At 39.2% G+C, this 23,270-nt stretch overlaps 1 protein-coding gene across 2 annotated transcripts; it reads left to right on the forward strand.

Annotated features, from left to right (window-relative positions):
- The first annotated feature begins 1,251 nt into the window (after positions 1 to 1,251).
- On the forward strand, positions 1,252 to 22,607 carry MCM8 (minichromosome maintenance 8 homologous recombination repair factor). Of its 2 annotated transcripts, none has more exons than XM_020793665.3 (19): positions 1,252 to 1,390; positions 2,140 to 2,305; positions 2,989 to 3,063; positions 3,594 to 3,676; positions 4,493 to 4,642; positions 6,505 to 6,608; positions 7,449 to 7,647; positions 7,940 to 8,025; positions 9,498 to 9,649; positions 10,439 to 10,637; positions 13,432 to 13,462; positions 14,351 to 14,491; positions 15,151 to 15,292; positions 15,816 to 16,011; positions 16,298 to 16,517; positions 18,013 to 18,222; positions 19,655 to 19,731; positions 21,245 to 21,434; positions 21,622 to 22,607. In XM_020793665.3, exons 2-19 carry the CDS (start codon positions 2,161 to 2,163, stop codon positions 21,712 to 21,714), a joined length of 2,493 nt encoding a protein of 830 aa, XP_020649324.3. In that variant the 5' UTR covers positions 1,252 to 1,390; positions 2,140 to 2,160; the 3' UTR covers positions 21,715 to 22,607. The 2 variants fall into 2 exon arrangements, with proteins under 2 accessions (XP_020649324.3, XP_078242737.1); XM_078386611.1 differs by lacking the exon at positions 1,252 to 1,390 and adding an exon at positions 1,722 to 1,918.
- The last annotated feature ends 663 nt before the right edge of the window (positions 22,608 to 23,270 follow it).

Here is a 23,270-nt window from a genome sequence, read left to right on the forward strand (position 1 = left end):
GGAGGAAGTGACTCTGGGGCGCATGCGCCAGCCGGGCGGACCCCCCCCCCCACGCATCTCGCCTCTTCCCCCTCCCACCCGGAAGGAGGCGCTGATGAGCAGCAGGTCCTCCCCCCCCCCCCACCGACCCCGTCGGAACGGAAGCCACACCGCGGCTCGCGTTGGGATGAGAAACGCTTCCTTTATCGGGGGGGGGGGGGAGGAGAAAGAGGAGACGCTTAACCATAGAGTAAGGAAGAGTAGAGCGACTCCCCCCCCCCCAAGCACAAACATCAGAGTCCGGAAACCTAAAGTCGGAAAAGAGAGCGTGAACTGCGGAGAGAAAGTGAAAGTGGCAAAACCTAGATGATTTCGGGCTACCTAAGGAGCAGCAGGTTTTATTTCGTAGAAACATTTTCGGATTGCAGTCTTACTTCTCCAAAGGCGGATTTTTAATATGTATAAATATTAACGGGCGGATTTTTAATATGTATAAATAAGGGGAGATGTCCAAATTTGTGTTTTTGGACGACAAATCCCATAACTTCCCAGGCAGCATCGTTGCAAATCTACTGCTCCTTGGAAGGGGCCCATGGATCATGGAGTCCACCCCTTTCAAGGAAGAGACCAAACCGCCGAGTTAAAAAAAGCGTCCATGCAGCCTATCACACAGTAATACACGATGGAAATATGATATACAATTATGCTATATAACTTTACAACGTATAGATACATTTTATAAAATACCTACATACTTCTGGATGAACAAAGCATCTATAGATCAAAACAGATACAAGAATTCGTGTGTCTGGCTGGGGAGGCAGGGATTTGTAAAACAGGAATAAAAATACAACAAGTGCAAACCTTATTTATTACTCTTAGCAAGCAGGCATTAAACCACACCCTTCCCGATGATTCTGACGTGTACAGGGATGTGAAAGGCCTTTGTACGATCCCAAGTATAAAACGAAAAAAAACACAAAACACTAGAAAGGGTTTTGCATCCGTCCCGCGATAATTCTAGTTGCTTTCAAGATTTTTTTTTTGGGGGGGGTAAGTATTATGCTATCGGGTTTTGTTTTCCGTTTTTGGCGAAATTTATTCGGCCAGAAATCAAAAACACACGGAACAGGTGAAGAGAGTCGCCGCCTTCCCTTCCGCCGAATGAAAGTTAAAAAGAAAGCGGCGCGCGCAGACAGCCGAGGGAAAACCGGTGACGTCATCTCCAGGCCCCTCGCTCGCTTTTATTGCGTCACGCGAGGCGCCCTCACGAAACCATGGCAACGGAGGACGCGGCACTTCTTATTGGCTCCGCGCTCCGGCCGCGAAAGCAATCCGGATTCTAGCGCGCCAAAAGGGCGACAGAAGCGGACCTTGGTGAGGCGAATGCTCAACTCTCGTTTTTTTCTAGGTGAGCGCTACCCCCTTTTATACAGAGAAATAGGCCGTATGGTGGTGGAGACAATACATATCTTAATCCAGTGGTTCTTAACCTTTGTTACTCAGGTGTTTTTGAACTGCAACTCCCAGAAACCCCAGTCAGGACAGCTGGTGGTGAAGGCTTCTGGGAGTTGCAGTCCAAAAACACCTGAGTAACCCAAGGTTAAGAACCACTGTTTAATCCACTGGTTCTTAACCTTGGGTTACTCAGGAGTTTTGGACTGCAGCTCCCAGAAGCCTTCATCACCAGCTGTCCTGACTTGGGTTTCTGGGAGTTGCAGTTTAAAAGCATCCGAGTAACAAAGGTTAAGAACCACTGGTTTAATCGACCATTAAGAATATAAAAGAAAAAAACAAGGAGCAAGAAGCAAATAGCGAGTTTTCGATGATAAAATCACCTTCCTCAAGGCTGTGGATCCAGTTCTTGTGGATCCAGTTCCGAACTGATGTGCTGTCACTTAATGTCCCAAAGCCGCATGGCTGATGGTGTAGAGGCCAGGTAAGCTTCTTAGATGGACAGCTGAAGCATGTGTGCCGGTTTCAAGCTCTTCTTCAACTAGCAATTTGGAATTTATTGCCCATCTCTTAAAAAAGAGGATAGTCACAGGCATTTTATGCATATATTTTTATAGCTCGTCAATTTTGTTTCATGTTAATCAATGTTGTTACTGACATGGTGTTCCCTTGTCAGGCGTGGAGATTGAAAATGTTGTCCTTCAGTCTAATTCAGGTGTTGCCAAGATGAGCAGTGGACCTGGTGGGAAAAGTGCTGGTGGGAGAGGAAGTGCCTTTCACCGATGGAGGGGAAGAGGAAGATGGCAAGGTAGAGGAAAAGGACATGGGCAGAGAGAAGACGGGAAAAATGCAGCCGGCAAGTCCATGTCGGGTACGCTCATTCTACAGTATGACTTCCTTTTTGTTTCCTTAATAAGGAAGCCCTTAGGAAGGTTGGTGAGAAGAAAATGTGTTCTGTAATAGTGCAATGTAATGCCTGGAGTCTAAGGTTACTAGGGAATAGTATAAAACATATATCCTCACCTACTAGGTGAGGCACACCTCTGTAACAGAAATTATGTAATTGGCAGTGGTTGATTCTTGTTGACTAAAGGCTTCCTTTTACAATTTTTGGGCTGTGTGTAACTTTGTTATATTGTGCAAGAGCCGTGTTCTTTTGTGCTGTGAAGCTGGAACCAACTAATAGCGACCCTAATAGGGCTTTCAATGTAAGTGAGATATTTAAGGAGTAGTTTTACCAGTTCCACTCCCCAGTCAGTTTCCATGCCTGAGTGGGGATTTGAACCCTGTTCTCCTGGAGTCGTAGTCTGTCACCTTATCCACTACATCATACACACCCCAAAATTGGAAAGGAACTCCTGCCGATGTCATTCTCATTGTACCGGCAGAACTGTACAAGAGAATCTAGCCAATCAGAATTTGGAAAGGTGATGTTTGTAAAACTTAATCCCATGTCAGAGTTATTTTTATTGTTGCTTTCAGTATAAATAGTATGCACCTACTGTATTTTTTCTTAAAACTTCTAATTTAATTTGGGGGGGGGCTACTTTTCAGCTCAGCCTCGGCTCATTCAGACAACACTAGATCAAGCTACTCCTTACAGAGGCTGGAAACTGTACTTCTCTGAAGGTAAATCTTTTTTCTGTTAGACCCAGTGCTGAAGAACTGATTTGAGGGATGAAGAAACAAATAACATTTTTGGCTTGTACACAATTCTGATCTTTATCTCAAGACATGATGAAGCCAAATACTTAATATGTTGTGAAATACATGACTATGTAATGAATGTAGTTGGAAGTATCTCCTCCAGCCCATGGGTACAGCCACTGTGCCAGCATAAAGTTAGGCTAGAGGGAAGGTAGCCCTATGTAATTTTGTGACAGGGCAAGGGTAGTCCTAAGCAATTTCCAACATATCTAGGCTAGAAGTGGTTTGGACTCAGCACAGCTTAAGCTGGCCCTTGGCTCTAACTTAATCACGTGCCAGTTACAAGGGTAGATACAAGACTCCTTTGCCACAAAAATTCTCTTCTACTGGCAGAAATGTTCCTTGAGTCCGGATTGCACTCTACCATAATATGTACACTTTCAGAATATAGGATCAGGACTTCCAAAAGGTATAAATATAAATATTAATTCTTGGATGCTTGTCCAATTCAGCATATGATGGCAACTCACCTTTTGTTCAGAAGACTGAAGCCTTTGAAAAGTTCTTTATGTCACGAATAGAACTTTATGACAAGGTAAGACTTTATTACAGTATGTGACCTTATCTCCCCATTTCCTGTGTTCGTTACCTTGTCCCCAGTTATCATTTTTAAAACAGACATTCTGCCTTGGATACCTTTGCCTGCTGAGGCTAGATTGATGACAAATAGCAGGGCCTTTCCCATGGTTGTGCCTGGCTAGCAACACAATCTCATTTAGTGACTTTTAGGAACCTTTATAAGATTGGAAGTAGAAGGGAGTACAGTACCTTCATGCTTGTATTTGTGTTCATTCAGCTGAACTGATCTCATCCTGAATATACTACCTCAAAAAGGCAAAATAATTTTGCTGAGGTCCGAGTTCTTGGCTGTTTACAAGTTTAACCTGTTCATTTGGCTCAACTGTGTGCCTGACCATTTATATTTTGGAATAGTGAGGCAGTTTAATAAAGGGTTAGTTTGCTATGAGACAATATTGGCAATATTCCTAAAACACGTAACTATTGTTTACTAAGACATTTAAATACCCTGCTTCATCCTTGCAGATACTAAGATAGAATGCAGTTATGTTTAAATGGGTACATAATGTCCAGAATCATACTGGTTTGCATGGGTGTGGAAGCGTAATCCCACAAGGATTCTCTCCTTCAGTGGCCTCAGCGTCATGCAACCAGTTGTGTGCTGGTTACAAAATCAAGCGTGCAGTGGATCTCCTAAGAGCTGCCTGTAGGAAGGGAAAAACACAGGGTGCAGGCTCTTCTGAACAGGTGTCTGCCCAGTATAATAGGAAAGTTGGATGTGATCTTCCAAAATACCAATATAAATTCACTTTCATGCCATTCCATTTTACAGGATGAAATAGAAAGACAAGGAAGTATTCTCGTGGATTATAAAGAGCTGGTTCATGATAAAGAATTATTGGAGTTAATACCTGATATTGCTACAGAATTGAGGGATATGCCACAGAAGATACTGGACTGTATGGGCCTGGCCATACATCAGGTAAATATGCTAAACAAGAATGAATGGTAGACTTTTGAGAGTAAAACTGTTACTTCATGTTGGGTGTTAGCTGATACTGAAGGAACAAAGGTTTAAATCCAGTAGCAGAATTTTGTTCCTCTTCTCTTCCCATTCTGATGCAGCTTTTGGCACCATGTTTTTTTTTTGGGGGGGGGGTATACAACAAACTGCAGTATTGTGAGAAAATCCCCCACCTTTAAGTTCCGCTGATAAAAATAGCTCACAAGTGTATGTCCCCTACTGGATTTAGCCTGTTGTAAGTGAGCAGCCTTTTCACAAATATAAATGTGAGGTGAAGATGTTATTCCTACTATTAAAAGTCTAATAGCACTTCAAAAAAAAGTTCTGCTGAGTTCAGCAGGACTTTCTTCCAAGTAATTTGTAGAGGATTGCAATGTAAACAGTTTCGTATGTCTTAGAAAAGAAAAAAGAAGTCACACAGAGATGCAATAAAATTGACCGGAGACTTTGCATGGCTGCTTTAATTTTGAAAGCTGGAAAACTATAAGGTAGAAGAAGTATATGCATTTCTTGGTAGAAAATGTCATCCTATGTATCTCTACTCAGAAGTAAATCCTACTGAATTAACTGAGGCTCAGGTTTGAACGCCTGAGTATTTTTTCAGAGAAACGAGTTGCTAAAAAGCTTCTAACTTTGCCACAGGATCAGCCAAATATGGACATTAGTAAATTATGAGGAAAAACTTGTTGTGACTTCAAATAAACGTTTGTACTGTAACTTGAATTTTATGCAAATTTGACAGTGAAAGCCAGTAACCCAACTAATCCGATGTGGTTGTTGTGGGTTTTTCCGGCTCTTTGGCCGTGTTCTAAAGGTTGTTCTTCCTACCGTTTCGCCAGTCTCTGTGGCCGGCATCTTCAGAGGACAGCACTCTGTGCTCTGGTGAGTCCTCTGGTGAGTGCTGTCCTCTGAAGATGCCAGCCACAGAGACTGGCAAAATGTAAGGAAGAACAACTTCAGAACACGGCCAAAGAGCCCGAAAAACCCACAACAACCATTAGATCCCGGCTGTGAAAGCCTTTGCGAATAATCTGATGTGGTTTGACCAAAGCTTCTCAGAAAGCTGTAAATGTTCATGCTAGCAGAATGCAAAACGTAAGGATTAGAAAATGTATGAATCAAAATTATTTTATTTTCTTAGATTTATACCCCGCCCATCTAGACCAATGGTCTACTCTGGGCAGCAAAGTAATTACCTTGTTTGTGCTGTTTCTTTTATTCTGAGGAACTTTTAAAAAATGAATTGGAGTCAAATTGTATTCAAAACTGAATATAACCGTAGGCTGATTTGATTAGATCACTGGTTCTTAACCTTTGTTACTCAGATGTTTTTGGACTGCAACTCCCAGAAGCCTTCACCATCAGCTCTGCTGGCTGGGGTTTCTGGGAGTTGCAGTTCAAAAACACCTGAGTAACAAAGGTTAAGAACCACTGGGATGATATGCATAAAGATTTTTCTCCCTCTCGATTGCAAACTCCAATATGGGAAAATCTGAGTGCATACAAAGGGCTGTATAGATTTTATGTCTCAAACATACGCAGATGTGCTTCTTTAAAATACTGGATGAATTGGTTCCTGAATACCTTGAGAGGAGTTCTTCAGACAGACTGCCTGCTAAAAAGCTGCCCCTGGGGTTGGGAACACCCTAGGGTGTTGTAAGGGAGGACTACCATGGAGAAGGAGAACAAGCCAAAGGCCCCTTGCACTTCCATAAGCACCTGTTGCTTGGCGAAAGCCTCCTTTGGACCCAAGTCTTAATGGTGAAGACTGATGCTATGCCTGGTTTCATGGCCATATTTTTGCCTCTTTTCTCTTATAGGTGTTAAGCAAAGATCTTGAAAAACATGCTGCGGAACTGCAGATGCAAGAAGGACTGCTTGTTGATGAAGAGCCCATAATAAATGTGCCATATATTAATGCAAGGTGCCTATTGTTTTTGAGAATTGCTCTATGTTTTTGTTGTTGTGGTGGTTTTTAATGTTCAAGGCCAGATAAATTGCCTGGATTTCCAAAAACTAGTAGATACTCGAGATGGACAATATCTATCTATACAAGAAAACCCTCTAATATATGCAGATATTATTAATCCATGAATATAGGAGTATTAAAAAGTCTACAACGATGATTTTTCTTTACTTGTACAATTTTAACAATGAAAAAATGATAATATTAGGATAATAAATTCCTAGCATATATAGAGAATGGAGATAGCAACACCAGTAATAGTCGCCACTATCTTGATCACCCTGGTCTCACGCAGACGTAGCAGCAATCCAAATTATTTTGTTAGAAAACAACATGGGGAGCTGTAAGCTCACACATGTCTCTATTTTTCATATGCCTGATGAGAATGTGTAAAGCTTTCAATTGTGGTTTGGAACAAACTACAGCTTTTTATTTTGTCTTCATACAGGAAGCTGGTTTGTATGAACCAGGAGTGGAGAATATGTTGCCTTCTGTGTGCCTTTGCTCCTGTCAGCAATAGCTAGCATAACAAGGCTGAGGCATCAAGAGGGCTGTAGTCTAGCAACATATGAAGGAGCAGCTGTTCACCCGTGGTATATAAACCATAGTTCTAGCACAGTCCTATGCACATAATTCAGAAAATTGGGTTTTACAGATTTAAAAAGAGCCCACAGTGTTCAGTGTTACATAAATTGGTGTGCCAGTATTATGGTCTTTAGCATAACTGTCTTTGAATGGGGGCTACTCTGTTTAATACAAGAATATTTAATTTTTCTTCTTTATGATTATGACTTATAGGGTATACAACTATGATCCATTGACTCAACTTAAGAATATCCGAGCTAATTGCTATGGGAAATTTGTTGCTTTACGTGGGACAGTTGTGCGTGTCAGTAACATAAAACCCATCTGCACCAAGATGGCATTTATATGCAGTGCCTGTGGAAATACTCAGAGTTTTCCTCTACCTGATGGAAAATATGCTCTCCCTACAAAGGTAACTTTATAAAAAAATCACCACACCTTAGTATTAGATAGTGACCAGATTTAAGAGGAAATAGAACATTTGGGAAAAAAAAAGGTTAACTTTGCAAAACTTGTTTTTGGCTTGTTTACTTTTTGGAATTTTTTCAGAGCTTGTTAAATGATGCTAAGTAATAATTACTTCTTAGTATTATTAATGCAAGAAGGAAGAAAAATGAATGTATGCAAAATTTTCTGACAGTTAACCCAAATGGAATAATTTTATGATTATTTTCTGTACTGAACTTTTTCACACTGTATTTTAGTGTCCACTTCCTGTATGTCATGGACGATCATTTACTGCAGATAGAAGTTCCCCTTATACAGTTACAGTGGACTGGCAGTCTATTAAGTAAGCAGCTTTAATATCTGTTCCTTTTTGATTGAATTTAATTTTTGATTGAAACCTTTTCTTGATTGAGATTTTTGTCTTAATAAGCTCAGCTTTAAATAATCACAGCCTTACTGTAATCAGAATGTAATTTGCTGGGAAGATTAACAATATACTATGCAGGATAGATTTGATTTAAATTAAATTCATGATTTAAATTAAAAAATCAAATTAAAAATTTTAATTGCTATTAAATTGTGATTTAAATAATTTGATTTTTCAAAAATCATTGATTTATATCTACCCTGTTACTATATCAGACTTAAATTGTAATGCAATTTTTAAAATACAATAACACAAGATGCAATGAATAAGAAAGAAACCCCATTTGTATAGTAAATATGCTGTTCTATGTTATAGTTCCATGTACGTTGTTTGTCAACTTGATCCAAAGATAAATACTACTGTATCGTCCAATTTACCATTGTGGAGACTTTAGCTGGAGGTCTGGCTGTTCAGCTAACTTTGTATTTGCAATATGATGTTACTTTTGATAAAGAAAGCTTTATTATCAGGTCCTTGAATTGCAAATTATCCAACTCAGCCTTGTGACAAGAACAGATTATTGTAAACAGTTCTTTGAAAAGTCAATTGTGTGCTTTTCAAAAGGGAATGAAGATGAATTATCAAGAACTTGTGCCAGTGCTCCAGGAACCAAAATGGATTCTTGCACACATGGATCAGGAGTCTAGTTTTAAATTACATAGTAAAGTCCTACAGTATGCTAAACAGCCTATGTTCTTCATGTAGTAGAAATACCTTTAGAATGTATTATTTACTACAAATTTAAATATCAGTTTAGCATTAAAATCCCATGCCCTTCATTCCTCACCCCAGAACTTTCACTCTTCCCTTCTGTTCCTCCCCCCTGACCCCCTATTCTTTCTGTTACATTGGTTTCTCCACCCTAGTCCTAATTCAACTGGTGTTAGAAATCCATTACTCCCCCCCCTTTCTGTCTTTCTCTTCTTCCTCTGCATGGTGTCATTTTTCATGCTCTTCTTATCCCCCCACAAGGATTTACAGAATAGAAACATAACTTTAGACTATAGCTCTCACTATCCTTCTCTCACCATGGCTTATCCTATACACATATCATCCATCGAGCAACAATATGAAGGAAACAAAAAGCAAATAGGAAAATTCATGTCCAGAGAAATGGATTGCAAGCTACAAAATTTTCCACTGAAAAAAATGTTTGTGAGTCATAATGTGCTTTTTTTCCCATTGGTGGTGCTGAAGTAGGCAAAAGGCCCCCTCTGAGATAACCAAACCACTTCTTTAATTGGAATCCTCAGTAGTGCTCAGTCTAAAAGGCGTGAGACTCATGGAAAAGATTTGGAAGGGAGGAAGAGATAAGATGGGGACATAGTTTTTGACTACATTTAGTTAGTATGTGTGTGGAATACAGAAGTATTATACCATTATATTAGGATTCAAGAGCTCATGTCAGATGATCACCGAGAAGCTGGTAGAATTCCTCGCACAATTGAATGTGAACTGGTTCAGGACCTTGTGGATAGCTGTGTTCCAGGAGATGTGATTACTGTGGCCGGAATCATCAAGGTGTCAAATGCTGAGGAAGGTATGTATTGACTATCTCGAGTTTTTGTGGGTTCATATTTATGCAAGCCTTTGTCTTCTTGAAGAATTTCCTTCCCTCCCCAAACCCTCAACAGTCTTTGCCATTGCATGGAGATACTGTCCTCCAGAACAGGTTTTGGAGAAATACTGGTGGGGCTGCTAAGCTATATCTTAAGCATCCAGTAATTGTCATTCAGTAGCTAAAATCCTGTTAGTTAGATTGAAGAAAGTTGCACTTGAGTAGGGCTACTGAATCAGTGGAGATGTGGTGAGTCAACTCATCTGTACGTTCCATTGATCAAATGGGCCTACTCTAGTTGCAACTTTCTGTGCTACTATGTCACAGCTAGAGTAGACCCATTTAAATCAATGGAACTTGCAGAAGAGTTGACTTACCAAATCCCCATTGATTCAGTGGGCCTACTCTAGGGTGACTTACTAGCTAAGCAACAGAATTTGGACCAGTGTTTAAAATAATAATAATGAAGTCAATTGCGACTTATAGTGATCCTTTCTAGAATTTTCTAGGTATAGAGTACAGTACTCTGAAGTGAGTATTGCTATTCCCTTCTTCTGAAGGCATGCTGCTGTAATTGTACACTTTGCTCAAGGCTACACAAGCTGGCTTTTCTCCTCACAGTGGAGAATCAAACCCAACCAACTCTCCAACCCACTGAGCTATTCTGTCAGCACCATTCAGTGTTTAGAGTCATACTGTATTTACAACGAGTCCTTGAAAATTATGTCTGCATAGAGTAATATGTTAATTGCTGATCTGATCATTTAACAGGAGCAGGAAGGAATAAAAACGATAAGTGTGTCTTCCTGTTATACATTGAGGCAAACTCCATCAGTAATACTAAAGGACAGAAAGCCAAGGACTATGACCATGGAGTGAATCATCCATCATGCATGGAATTTTCACTTAAAGATCTTTATGCTGTCCAGGAAATACAAGCTGAAGAGAACCTATTCAAGCTCATTGTCAAGTATGTTTTTTCTTGTATTTCAGTGAACATTATACCTAGTTTACTATCACATTTTAACATCCCAAATTACTGATCTGAACTTGAATTCTAGAACAAGATTACATTTTGGGGGGAAATGCATTCTGACTTATTTAATCACAGAACAGGAACATTTGGGTTGGTATAAATGTAGTTAGCAATAATGTTTGATATTCATTATAACGTCCAAAATGTAAATACAAAGGAATATTTTTGTTAAAGTTAGACGAGACATCCCGATTCCTTGGAGGAATGTTTGCAAGGTTGTCCCGAGCCATCAGTGTTTACTGTGTCCCACAAATACTAGTTAGCATTCTTTCACTTTCTTGATGTCTTCTCCTTTTCCAACGATTTCAAGATGTTTCATTTCTCTTTAGATCTCTTTCTCGCCTGTACATCTTTTCTACAGTCTCTTCTTGGAGTTGTCTGTCTTCATTTCCTTTAGGGAAAAGAATGAAAAGAATGGTTAGAAGAGCGTAGAGAAACAAAAGCAAATCAAAGCCATTCCTGGGGTTTTTAAAGTAGTAAAGCTGAGGATTATAAAGGAAGCAGTGTGCCTTTATACACTGCAACAAATCCACATTCTGAGCAGAATGAACAGCATCCTCTGGTGATTCCCAATCTTGGGTCTCCCGCTATTTCTGGACTAAAGCTCCCAGAAGCCTTCACCACTAGCTGTTCTGGCCAGGATAAGAACACTTTTCTGGAAGTCAACACCATACATCCTGTTCTTCATTCTTAAAACATAGCCCAAGGACATTCCCTCTTTATAATAAAACATCTGGCCTAACTTGGCTAAATTTTGTACAATATACACCAACATTCATTAAGGATTAGAAGAAACCGCTAATGTTTCTGATTATCTAGTTAAACTGCTTATATAAGCAGAATTCCTCTCACAATTGGTAAAACATCCTTTTTTAAAAAGGAGATGGCTTTTTCTGGTCACAGATTCCCATAAATAAAGGAAGTATCACCTCAATACTCTGTTGGAACCAATCAACCAGAAGTACAAAATGCTATCTGCCTCTTGGATCATTGTTTCAAAGAGCTCTGTGAGTTGTGGTACCCAAGGGTCCACTGAAAAATATATTATTTACATTATTGGGCTTTATTTGGAATGCCTAGTGATTCGTATCTTCTCATTTTCTTCCTTCCCAGACCTTTTCCCAAATAGGCTTTTTCTTTATATATATTTGGCTGCATTGTTTCAGAAAAGAGATTTTTCTCTAAACTCTTCTGTTGATCTTATAAGATTGCCCAGCTGCATTCCAAGGATACTTCAGAAGATTCTGTAAGATTTAGTATTCTAGGCCTTGGCCACAGGGCTGAGAAGCTTCCCATGCAGAAGAATCCGGGCTGGAACCTTGCCTTGCCAAGAGGATTGTGACAGGTGGCAGCCTTAACAACATATTCTTGGAGAGAACACAAAGTTCCCCTGTCTCGTTGACCATGTACATAAAGAGAGATCTATTAAGCAGCAAAACCAAGAAAGATGAAGATGCTAAAATGGAGAAAGAATTCTTGCAAACCCACTGTAGTGGAAGAACTGTAGTGCCCACCACCACAAAAAAACATAGCTAGCTTTGAATTTTGTTTGGGAATTATTTTGGTATACAGCATGCCACTTCTGTATGACTTTTGTCCCAGCTGGTCTCTTAGGAAAATTTCAGAGTAGGAGAAGATGTCACAAATGCCTTTTATGACATCTTAAATGCTCTATTTATAAGCAGACCACGCTGTCCAGAAGTATAGTATGGCTGCTGAAGAGGACACATGAATCTACTTTCTTTCTGAATATTTTTTTAACCTGATCTATAACTTGGTCTGCTATAATCAAGACAACTGTTCTTTGCTGTCCTCATTATCTAAGAAGTGACAAGTGAGTCTAAACTGCAGGATGCAAAACAGATTGTACTATATTTTGAATAGATTTAGAGATGGAATCTAAAATGCTTAGCCTGTATTCCTTGGAGTCCGAATTATATCATGGTAGGCATCTATCATTTTGAGAGGAGTTGCAGAGTACTATTACCCTTTGCATACACAATGTTCATTCATAAATGCTGATAAACTACCTAATGTTACACATTAGTGAATACTTAATCTAGTCAGTGTTACATGCTTTTAAATCTTATTAACCTCTTTGAAAGAGATGTAGTGTTTGGAATTAAGTGGCCAAACCTAAGAGTTTCTCTTTTCCTATCCATCTCCCTCTCTGCTGCCCAAAACTCAGCTCTGGAGGGTTCTTGTAATATTGGTTTCGTATTATTTTTAAGGGGTGCTTAACTTTGGTTTGATTATCTTTTATGGGTTTGGAATATTTAGAACATAGGATTTGATATTTGCAGTGGGATGGGGAATAATTGTCATGAGATGGCAAGAAAACCCTCTCATTGTGCTTCTGCTAGCCAGATAATTAGCAATGAATGTTGCCTGATTCTGTAAAAGAGGAGAATATAACAGTGGGTGTGAAGTTCCTTGCCTTTGAATGTCCGTATTTTTAAATGTGCAGTTTTCTGACTGTGAGCAATGCTGCTGAAATCTCAGAAACCCAAGTTGGCCTCTGTAGGTAGCCTTTCATGGCCTCACATAGCACTTCCTTCTTGCCTCTGCAGCTCTAGCAAAAGATTGTGTGTGTGTGTGTGTGTGTGTGTGTGTGTGTGTGTGAGAGAGAGAGAGAGAGAGAGAGAGAGAGAGAGAGAGAATTCAGTGACAACACATGGTATTTGCTATAGTATTATGTGCTAATAATGAACTTTCTTCTTCCTCTTAGCTCCCTTTGTCCTACCATCTACGGTCATGAGGTAAGTGCTTCTCAAGTGACAAAGAAAGAAACATGCCTTAACCCATCCTGGTTTTGAAGCCTGTTCTGAAGGTCACTGTGAAAATCCACGGTGGACTGGGGGGCTACGGATAACCTACATGCTGGCTACCTATAATTGCTTACAAGATGTATAACATTTCTGCTACTGTCCTACTATTATAGGTTTTGAGCAGTGTCCTGCTAAGTTTTGGTGAGCAGAAAATCTTGCTAGTGAAATATGCAGAGCGGTCACAAACACTGCTGTTGGCAAGCAGAGAGTGGGTTCTCTTCTTGGAGGTCAATTCTTGTGCATATGGCAGTATTTTCACAAGCAGTGTGATCCCACATTACTACACTGGCACTAGTTTCTGTTAAACAGAAGCTAAATATTTATTTATTTATTTATTTATTTATTTATTTATTTATTTATTTATTTATTTATTTATTTATTTATTTATTTATTTATTTAATGGACTTATATACCGCTCCATAGCGCTACAAGCACTCTCCGGGCGGTTTACAATTTAATTATACAGGCTACACATTGCCCCCCCAGCAAGCTGGGTACTCATTTTACCGACCTCGGAAGGATGGAAGGCTGAAAAATATGATACATTCAATTAATATATAAGGTTTTATTTGTAACTGCCTATTTTTATTTTTTAAAAATTTTGCAAATCCCTTTTTGTAAGAGTTTAACTCTAACGAAGCCCTCTAGCTTCTTTATGACCCTTCTAGTATTTTGCTATTGCCCTTTCATCCTTGCTTTTGAAGGCTACAAATCCTGGCCTTCTGCCGAGTATCAATAAGGCAGATTTGGACCATATACTGTGACATTTTGAGATAATCCTTTCAAATACTTTTTAATGTTACATTTTTCATGTCACAGATTGTGAAAGCTGGCTTAGTTCTGGCATTATTTGGAGGATGTCAAAAATATGTGGATGATAAAAATAGGATTCCCATTCGAGGTGATCCACATCTTCTGATGGTTGGAGATCCGGGATTGGGGAAGAGTCAGATGTTGCAGGTACGGATTCATTTACTAATTAATATAGCTTATTTCTTCTAAATGTCAGTTATTTTTAAAAGTGTGCTGTAGGACTTGTTGCCAAGTTAATTTCTACACAAAAAAGATGGTTTTCCCTGGGTAGTTTGATCTTTTTAAACTCCATATAGACGTGATACATTTATGCTCAAACTGTACTGAAATTAAAGGAGTGCCATTTTGAATTTGTTGTGAGGAAATTGTGAGTATATTGTTTAAGAGGAAGGATGTAAAATTTCTAGCTTTTCCGTCCTTGGTGAATCTATAGGCTACTCTGCATGAAGCCAAACAATGCTGAGCCACCTGATGAGACGTGTTCCTTTCAGTGTGACATCAGTCTTCCATCATACCTTGGAACAACATGTAGATGAGAAGGATTTAAGATCAGCCTCCACTCCAATGTCCAGTCTCCTCCACTTCGTTCATTAAAAGCTGCTTGCTTTTAACATCTAAACTCTTGAAGGAAAATGTTCCCCAAAATGTGCCTCTGCATACTTTTTGAGCAGTTTGATTATACAAAAGTATCACATCAGTATGGATTTTGGACCATTTTGTGCCACCACTGCTTTGTTTTTCTCCTTTTTGAGTGTAAATCAGCTGGTGGGATTGAAAAGTAATTTTTTTTCATTTTGTTTGTCTAGGCTGTGTGCAATATTGCACCTCGTGGTGTATATGTTTGTGGCAATGTCACTACTGCTTCTGGCCTGACTGTAACTCTGTGCAGAGATAGTTCATCTGGAGATTTTTCATTGGAAGCTGGTGCCCTTGTGCTTGGAGATCAAGGTACTGTATAAACATATTTATATTTCATAAAAAGCAGGATTAAAGGACTAACTTGTTTCCTGTATCCAAAGCTTTCTGACATTTGTCTCCACTTCGTCAGATGCAACAAGTGTAAGCCTAAATTGGCAGACATATGTACAAAAACAGTGGAAGAATATTAAAGGCTCCCTGCTATTTATGCTCAACTCATGGTTAAGCCTGGTTCTACTGATTAGAAATATTGAGTACCTAGCGTTGATAGTATATTGAATACCCTGTCTGAGATTTCTATAGATAATTCTCAAATTAGGCATCTAAAAATTGTGAGAAATAACAGGTGTTTCAGAAAAGTGATGGAATCCACATTTTTAAAAAATATTTTATGTCATTTGGAGTACTGGAGTGAAAAGTACTGAATCGGATATCTCCTGCATATTATTCAAAACATCCATTATCTGTGATGCCTTTTGGTTGTTACTTGTCAGCCTTCAAGAAGGCTCTCTGTGCCAGTTCTTGTATCATCCTTCTGTAACTTTGTTTTTAGGCATTTGTGGAATAGATGAGTTTGATAAGATGGGGAGCCAGCATCAAGCCTTGCTGGAAGCTATGGAACAGCAAAGTATCAGTCTTGCTAAAGCTGGCATTGTTTGCAGCTTGCCCGCTAGGACATCCATTATAGCTGCGGCGAATCCAGTTGGAGGACACTATAACAAAGCCAAAACAGTATCTGAGAATTTAAAGTAAGTATTTTTAAAGTATCTGCCGTCTAGCCTGCAACAGAAATCAGGAAATAAGATTTTCCCAATAAAAAATTGGGTTTTGGAAGTACTGTATGTGTACTGATTGTTTAAAATTTGGCAAGTATGTTCAGATTGGGAGTACAGTATATATGTGCTTCCTTTCAAACCGTACTGTTGTATTTGCCTTGTTTCTTCTGACTGTCCTTTCAGGTATGTTGGTCTGATAGAGACAAAAACTAGCCAGGTACAGAGAGATACTGTCTGTACTGTTTTTCTCTCTCCCTAGAATGGGAAGTGCTCTATTGTCCCGATTTGACTTGGTATTCATACTGCTGGATATACCAAATGAAGATCACGATCATTTGCTTTCTGAGCACGTAATGGCAATGAGAGGTGGAAAACCATCAGGATGCAGCAGTGCTGTAGTGACTCGTGGGAACTCTCAGAGTTCAAATGCGTCCGTCCTTGAAGCTGTTTCAGACAAACCATTATCAGAAAGATTAAAGGTAGTGTATTCGGTTCGCGTTTCTTTCATACCCCTCTCTTATAGAACAGCACCCTGAAAGCCCAAAGGTTAGTATGACTTCTGGAGTGATGCTGCATGAGGTGCCAGGGAGTTGCAAATAATTGGGAGTTGTGGCTGTCCTCCAGACCACCACCCCACCTCCTCTTTAGTCGTTCTTTCCACAGATGACAATGGCATGTCAAAGATACATCTTTAAAAACTTAGCAACAACAGGGTCTTTGCCTGAGGAGGGTCATCTTTCTTCAGAGTGATTTCAACATTATTATCTCTTTCAACAAACAATGGTTTCCTAGCAACTGGCTCTGCAGTAGAACTGGAGTTTTTGTATTCCCACTTTAACCCTTGTCCCAGCTTTTCCGTATCATCTTTGACATCTAGGGTTGTTGGGGGTAGTAGACCTAACCCCCCAAAGGTCCTCATACTTTCTGACCTGAAGAGGGTCATACTCTGGGTCAGGAGGGACACACCCCACATGATCTCCTAGGGTGCCCTTGATATGCTCTATTTCCCCTATCTTTGCCTGCCACTTATGTTCCTTCTTACGCCTCTCTTGTTCTTCAGTTTCTCCCCAGTAAGGGGGTTTCTTTTAAGAAATGTGCTCTGCAACTCTCTGCCTTGAGCTCAGCCCATTTGCCCAGCCAAGGTCCTCTTTCATGATCACCAACCAGCCTTGTCTTTCTGCCCCTCTTCTTCTGTGATCTGACAACCTTCTCCTTCAGCATTCTCCTCTAACTGCCCCTCAGTTTCCTTTTCCTTTTCTTTTAATACCCATCTTCTTTCCCACCCAAATAGCTCCCTGTATTGGTAAGTCTTTTCTTTCATTTCCCAGTTCTTGCTTTCTCAGGCTCAACGTTTTCATCTCTTCCTCTAGAGTTATTAATAGAGTTTCCTTTGTGCTTTCTGGAGTGGAGAATGGCACACTACTGACAGCTGCAGTGTTGTCCTCTTCAGGCTCACGTAAATCAATTCTGACATGGCAACCCTTCTCATGGTTTTCTAATTACAAAGAACTCAGAAGTGGTTTACCCTTCCCTTTTTCTGCCCCTTGCCCATGACTGCGCAGGCTGGCTCTATCCCGAGAAGGCACAATGGGGAGTTGAACTTCCAACCTCTGGCTCCTGATCAGTGGTTCTACCTTACTGACGAAACTAAAATATTCTCCTTGCTGCATTTGCCCAGAAACACTTCTTATTCATGCAAAAAGTGAGGAGATGGATGCCATCTATTGAGTAACATTTGTTATATAATTCAGCAGCTCTGTGTTGTGATGATCCACACACACACACACACACACACAAAAACAAATGACTTGCTAGGGCTATATCTCGTATGAATATTTAACCCAAGTGTCCCAGCTCTAACACTCTTTGTAACCACGAGAGCAACTGTGGTTCATATGTGATCGTACTGGTTTGCTGAAGCAAACCAGCTGAAGCAAAGCTCTGATAATACCTGAACTGTATTTTTATTTTTAGCTCATTCCAGGAGAAAACTTTGACCCAATTCCACATCAGTTGTTAAGGAAATACGTTGGTTATGCTCGACAATATGTACAACCCAGATTATCTCCAGAAGCTGCTCAGGTTCTGCAGAAATTCTATCTTGAGCTCAGACAACAAAGTCAAAGAGCAGATAGCACGCCTATCACCACACGACAGCTAGAATCATTGATACGTCTTACTGAGGTATCCTTCCATTTCATACTACTTGTTGTGAAATGTGTAGCCATATTTTGACATGTGACAGATTACAGAGCTATTAGTGGGTTTCAAAATATGGTGGGGGAGATAGCATAAATATTGGTACATGGTGATGCCATCAATCTTGTAGGCCTGGATTCAGATCACATCTAAACTGCTAGATTTCTTGTGAATGTATGAAAATCCTCTCAATCCCTTCACCTAACGGAGCTAGGTATTTGTATGCTTCTCCGGGGGTTGGTGTGTGTGTGTGTAAGTAAATGTTTGTTTGTTTATTTATTTATTTATTTACTTATTTATTTATTTGATTTATATCCCGCCCATCTAGTCTGGTCGATTATGTTTAGCCTAGAACATGCTAAAAGTTAATAAACCAGCTTCAGATGTATGTATATCCTTCAGTTTCTCATATATCACTTGCATGGATGATTCTGTCATTAATGTCCTGTGAATAGTCTCTTAAGAAGACAAATTACTTACAGTTTGATGCCCCAGATGATATCACTTGCAAGCGGAATACTGTACTAAAATGTCCCATATCTTAATTACAATTCTGGTCATAAAATCCAGGTTAACTCTTTTGGTGTTGATTTAATTTCAGTGTATTAACTGTATACTACTTTTCCTCTTCCCTACTATAATTTACACCGATACTACCTCTAAGGTACTCTACTTTGTTCTTCCTTCACTTTGGAATCTTGTTTTTTTTAAAAAAAATTCAGAAGCTAATATGGTTCTCTTTTTTTGTATATTCTATTGAGTGATCATGGCAATTTGAGTCTTCCTATATTCTTAGAAGTATTTTGTGTCAGGTTTTAATTTCAGAATCTGTGAAGTTGTGTTAAATTGATTCAGATAACTGGATGTGCATGTTGATTCAGATAATTGGACCACAATCATTTACTCTAGCACTTGGTAAAATTTCTTTTTTTAAAAAAATTACATCTCATAGAATCCACCAGCCAACATAGCTGGTAACAATGGTGGCTGAGGGATTCAGGGAGCTGTAGTCAAAAACAGTTTAATTTCTTGAACCCTTGGGTAGAGAGATCTTTCCCAGACCCCTAGACATGTTGGAGCTGTTTTGTATTGGCAAAACATCATCTTGCTTCTGGGCCAAGGCTTCTCCCATATGTTCTTCTCTCCATCTAGGTCATTAATAGACTAACACATGGGCCTTTAGCAGATACCACTTTGATACTGAATCTGGTAGTGATCATTTTCTGAATATAGTTTACCAGTCTGCAGTGACAGAGCTCTTTCCTCGTCCTGTGTTCAAACTGAAGAAAGAGGCATATAGTATATTTCTCTGTATTCATTACAGCCAGGTGGAAACAATGTTTACACAGCCTTTTTAAAAAAAATCTGACTGAAGTATTACATAATACCTTACATTTAATAAAGCTTTCTGTTAAAGGCACGTTCAAGACTAGAATTGAGAGAAAAAGCCACAAAGGAAGATGCTGAGGATGTCGTAGAAATAATGAAATACAGGTAATACAACTCTTGGAAAACCAGCTTTACAGCAAGCCAAAAGTCTGTGGAGCTCGGTTATGCACCTGGAGTTCCAGATAACCAGGTGCTGCTTCAATTTGCTTCAGTAATCTGCCTATTTCTTGCCTGAGTAAATGAAGCTGTCTCATACATTGGAATGAATGAGCAGCCATTTTCCAATCAGTGGTCTGTGTGCACATTGGCATAACTGGCTCCTGGTGGTTAATCATGTGCCATTTTTTATACAGACAATTCACTTATAGCTGGTAGAGATTAAGGGCAAAGGATGTGTATTCCCACAAGTTCATTGTGTTCTGAATATTACTGCCCTATAAATTAGTAAATCCTCACACTAGGAAGCAAACCTTAAATTTTGGTAGCTATATTACAGTTCTGCTGGATTTTTATTTTAAGCACTATGTACTGTACCTTCAGAAGAGAATATATAACAGAAAGAAAAAGGCGGGGGGGGGGGTCAGTTTAACTAGAGACATGAAGATCTGAATTTCTTCTGTATTCTTTTTTCCTGGTTCATCATATTGCTGAGCTTAGCCTTTTAAATGACAAAAATACTGCTGTGCAGATTGTTAGGCTCGTGATATATCTCAGAAAACATTTATCAAGGGAAATCTATCTGCAGAAACAAGTCAGTATACACAAATAGAGTTCAAAGAAATCTAACCCCACACAATATTATAGGCTGCATTCTTTATAGAACCATATTCACAACAAATCACATGCAACGTACAGGCTCAGAATAGTTGAACATAAACAGGACAATACTATTATGAAAAGTAAGAGGACAATTTTATATTACTTACTAAAAACATTTTGTTGAAGTGCATCTGTTCTCATATAAAACACAAAACTTGTTTGCCTCTATGACATCTTACTTGTAGAGCTGAAATAAAGTCAGCTTTTTAAAAATTTTTCCTGTTGTGTGGATACTTAATGGCATTCTTAAGGTCAGTCCTTGGTACAGCTGCCTCCCACTTTCTGTTTTAAGATCTGGACCACACAAATTTCATGACTAATAAACCATGCTAGCTTTTTCATCTGCCTTCCCATTATTGAAATATCATGTCTGATTAAGACATCCAGATATTTTTTGCATATCTTATCAATGTTTTGGGCTCATAGCATTTGGATTTTAAGGGTACAGTACGTGTGTATTTTGAGCCCATTTGTTAATACCGCATGACAGTGTCAAGCAAAATATAGAAAAACACTAGTTCTGTTTGCACTTGATCATCCTGGGTCCCCTTAGCATCTGGAGCCATTGATTTAGAAAGTTTTAGTGTGGATTGATGGAAATCTGAAAAAGTCTGGATACGTTGTATAGGTGCTGGCTTACATTGTGTTTCCTGTATAGAACTACAAGCCATAAGGTTTCAACCTCTCTGTGGTTCAGGGCAAGAAATCCTATATCTTCCAAATGTAGTTCATGTCTAGCTTGTATTTCTCTCTGAATTAGTTATTGATTGCACACGTTTTGGGTTTTTTCTGACTCAAGCATGTTAGGAACGTACTCTGATGAGTTTGGAAAGTTGGATTTTGAACGTTCCCAACATGGTTCTGGAATGAGCAACAGGTCCCAAGCAAAGAGATTCATTTCAGCTCTTCATGGTGTAGCAGAAAGAACCTACAGCAACCTTTTTGAGTTTCAACAGCTTCGGCAGATTGCTAAGGAAATAAACATACAGGTAAGTCAAACTAAAAGTGTAGATTAGCTGTTCACATTCTCAGCTAGTAAACGGAGTAGTAAAGTTATGATCCCAGGATTTCTATTTCTGTTGAACAAAAGAACCCAATTATGTTGCCCCAGTACTGCTGACTTTTAGCCTCTGAATTTAGAATCTGTGTTGATTGTCTTGTATTTTTTTATTCCAGGTAGCTGATTTTGAAAACTTCATTGGGTCGTTAAATGACCAAGGTTATTTCTTGAAAAAAGGCCCCAAATTATATCAGCTTCAGACTATGTGAAGGAATTTGACATCAAAACAGCCATTTTGTTGGAACATGTCAGCAGAACACCACAGTGGACTGCATTGTGGCTGATTAAACCTTACAGGTAGCCAAGATAGCTAAGATGGTGATTTAAAATCACTATTGGCTTATTCCAGAAAGCATGGCTGCATGTAGTGAGTGCAGAGACACTTTGTGTAAGGTATTTACATAATTGGAAAAAAAGAATTTTGGCAGGTGTTTGAAAGTGATTTAAACGATCTGAATGGAACTGATGCATGGCATGGCTTAATTTAATTTACGTTCAAAAGCAGCTATCAAAAATGGTTTACTTTTTAATATGGAAGTATAATCCAAGATGCCAATTGTATCTTGTAGTATTTTGAAAGGCTTGGTAGACTTTCATGATACATACTTGCAGGAAGCATGTGCCTGTTCAGACAAGCAACACTGTGCTTTCTTTTGGATGCTGCTACTTTCTCAGTTTGTTTTCAATTGCAGCTTGCTGTTTCAGACTCTACAAAAAAGTATGGTTAGCATTAAACAAGGGATTAACAGGAAAGCCATGCCGTGTGTGGGAGGGAAGGAGGAAGTGTGAAACTCTACAATTATCTTCTGAGCAGACTCATTGCCTGTTGAAGATTCAGCTCTGAAAATTCAGGCGCTGGCTGTGAACATCTTAATGTTAGTGATTCTAATACTGTATCTGTAATGTAATGATTTGAATAGTTACAACTGAAATTGTTTAAATGTAACAAGTAGTGTAGACAATGTTTATAGTCTCAACAGATTTTCATCCCAACTTACTGTGATATTTTAAATTTGAAGCCACGCTCCGTTTCTGTTATGTTCAGTGTAACTGTTAATTAATGTTCTGTAATGAATAAAATTATTCTGCTTTCTTAATGCTATGAACAGGGTACTGTGTAAAAAAGCAATGTATGAAATTCCATTGATGGGTACAAAGTGCATGTTCTGTGTATATATCAGTCAATATGTTTGTGAGGGTGTATTTTGACTTATGATTTATATTACAGTATGCCATGTTGTCTGAGCAAAAAGGACAGTCCCCTGCTATGTATGTATCACCCCACTAAAAAGTGGTTTGTGGAATAATTAGATCAAGTCACAACCTGTATCATTCAGAGGTTACAGAATTACTTCTTTCCGTGGCATGTTTATGGTAAGAGAGGGAGTGAACTATCATCAGTGTCTTGGGCTGCATAGAAACACATGAACAAACCAGGCAAATTTAAGACATTCATAACCTGACTTTTTTCGCAAGAAGTGTTTACCAGTTGTTGGAACACGGACTGAGGAGGACTGGCCTCCACAGCCATGTTATCTAGTGTTACTCTAATTACAAGACTGTGTGCGCACAAACGGTGGGGTCCATAGGAATGTAATTAGGAAAGCTGAAGAGTATTTACACTAGACAGGTGTATCGGTTTAGTACTATTTTAATGGCAAGGGATCCGGACTATGGAGCCCTGCAGTTTGTAGGAGGACTTAGAATTCCCAGCTGTAGCTCAGGGGAGGGCACTAGAGGCTCTCTAGGAGCAAAACTTCTAAAG

The sequence above is a fragment of the Pogona vitticeps genome, chromosome 1 (genome assembly GCF_051106095.1).
Source record: "Pogona vitticeps strain Pit_001003342236 chromosome 1, PviZW2.1, whole genome shotgun sequence".
Taxonomy (NCBI): Eukaryota; Metazoa; Chordata; class Lepidosauria; order Squamata; family Agamidae; genus Pogona; species Pogona vitticeps.

What these genes read in the sequence shown, in the direction of transcription:
- MCM8 (XM_020793665.3), top strand. Translation starts at nt 2,161, where the DNA reads ATGAGCAGTGGACCTGGTGGGAAAAGTGCTGGTGGGAGAGGAAGTGCC. An exon ending in CTATTCAAGCTCATTGTCAA is followed by an intron (nt 10,638 to 13,431) that starts GTATGTTTTTTC and finishes TCTTCCTCTTAG; the next exon opens with CTCCCTTTGTCCTACCATCT. An exon ending in CATTATCAGAAAGATTAAAG is followed by an intron (nt 16,518 to 18,012) that starts GTAGTGTATTCG and finishes TTTTATTTTTAG; the next exon opens with CTCATTCCAGGAGAAAACTT.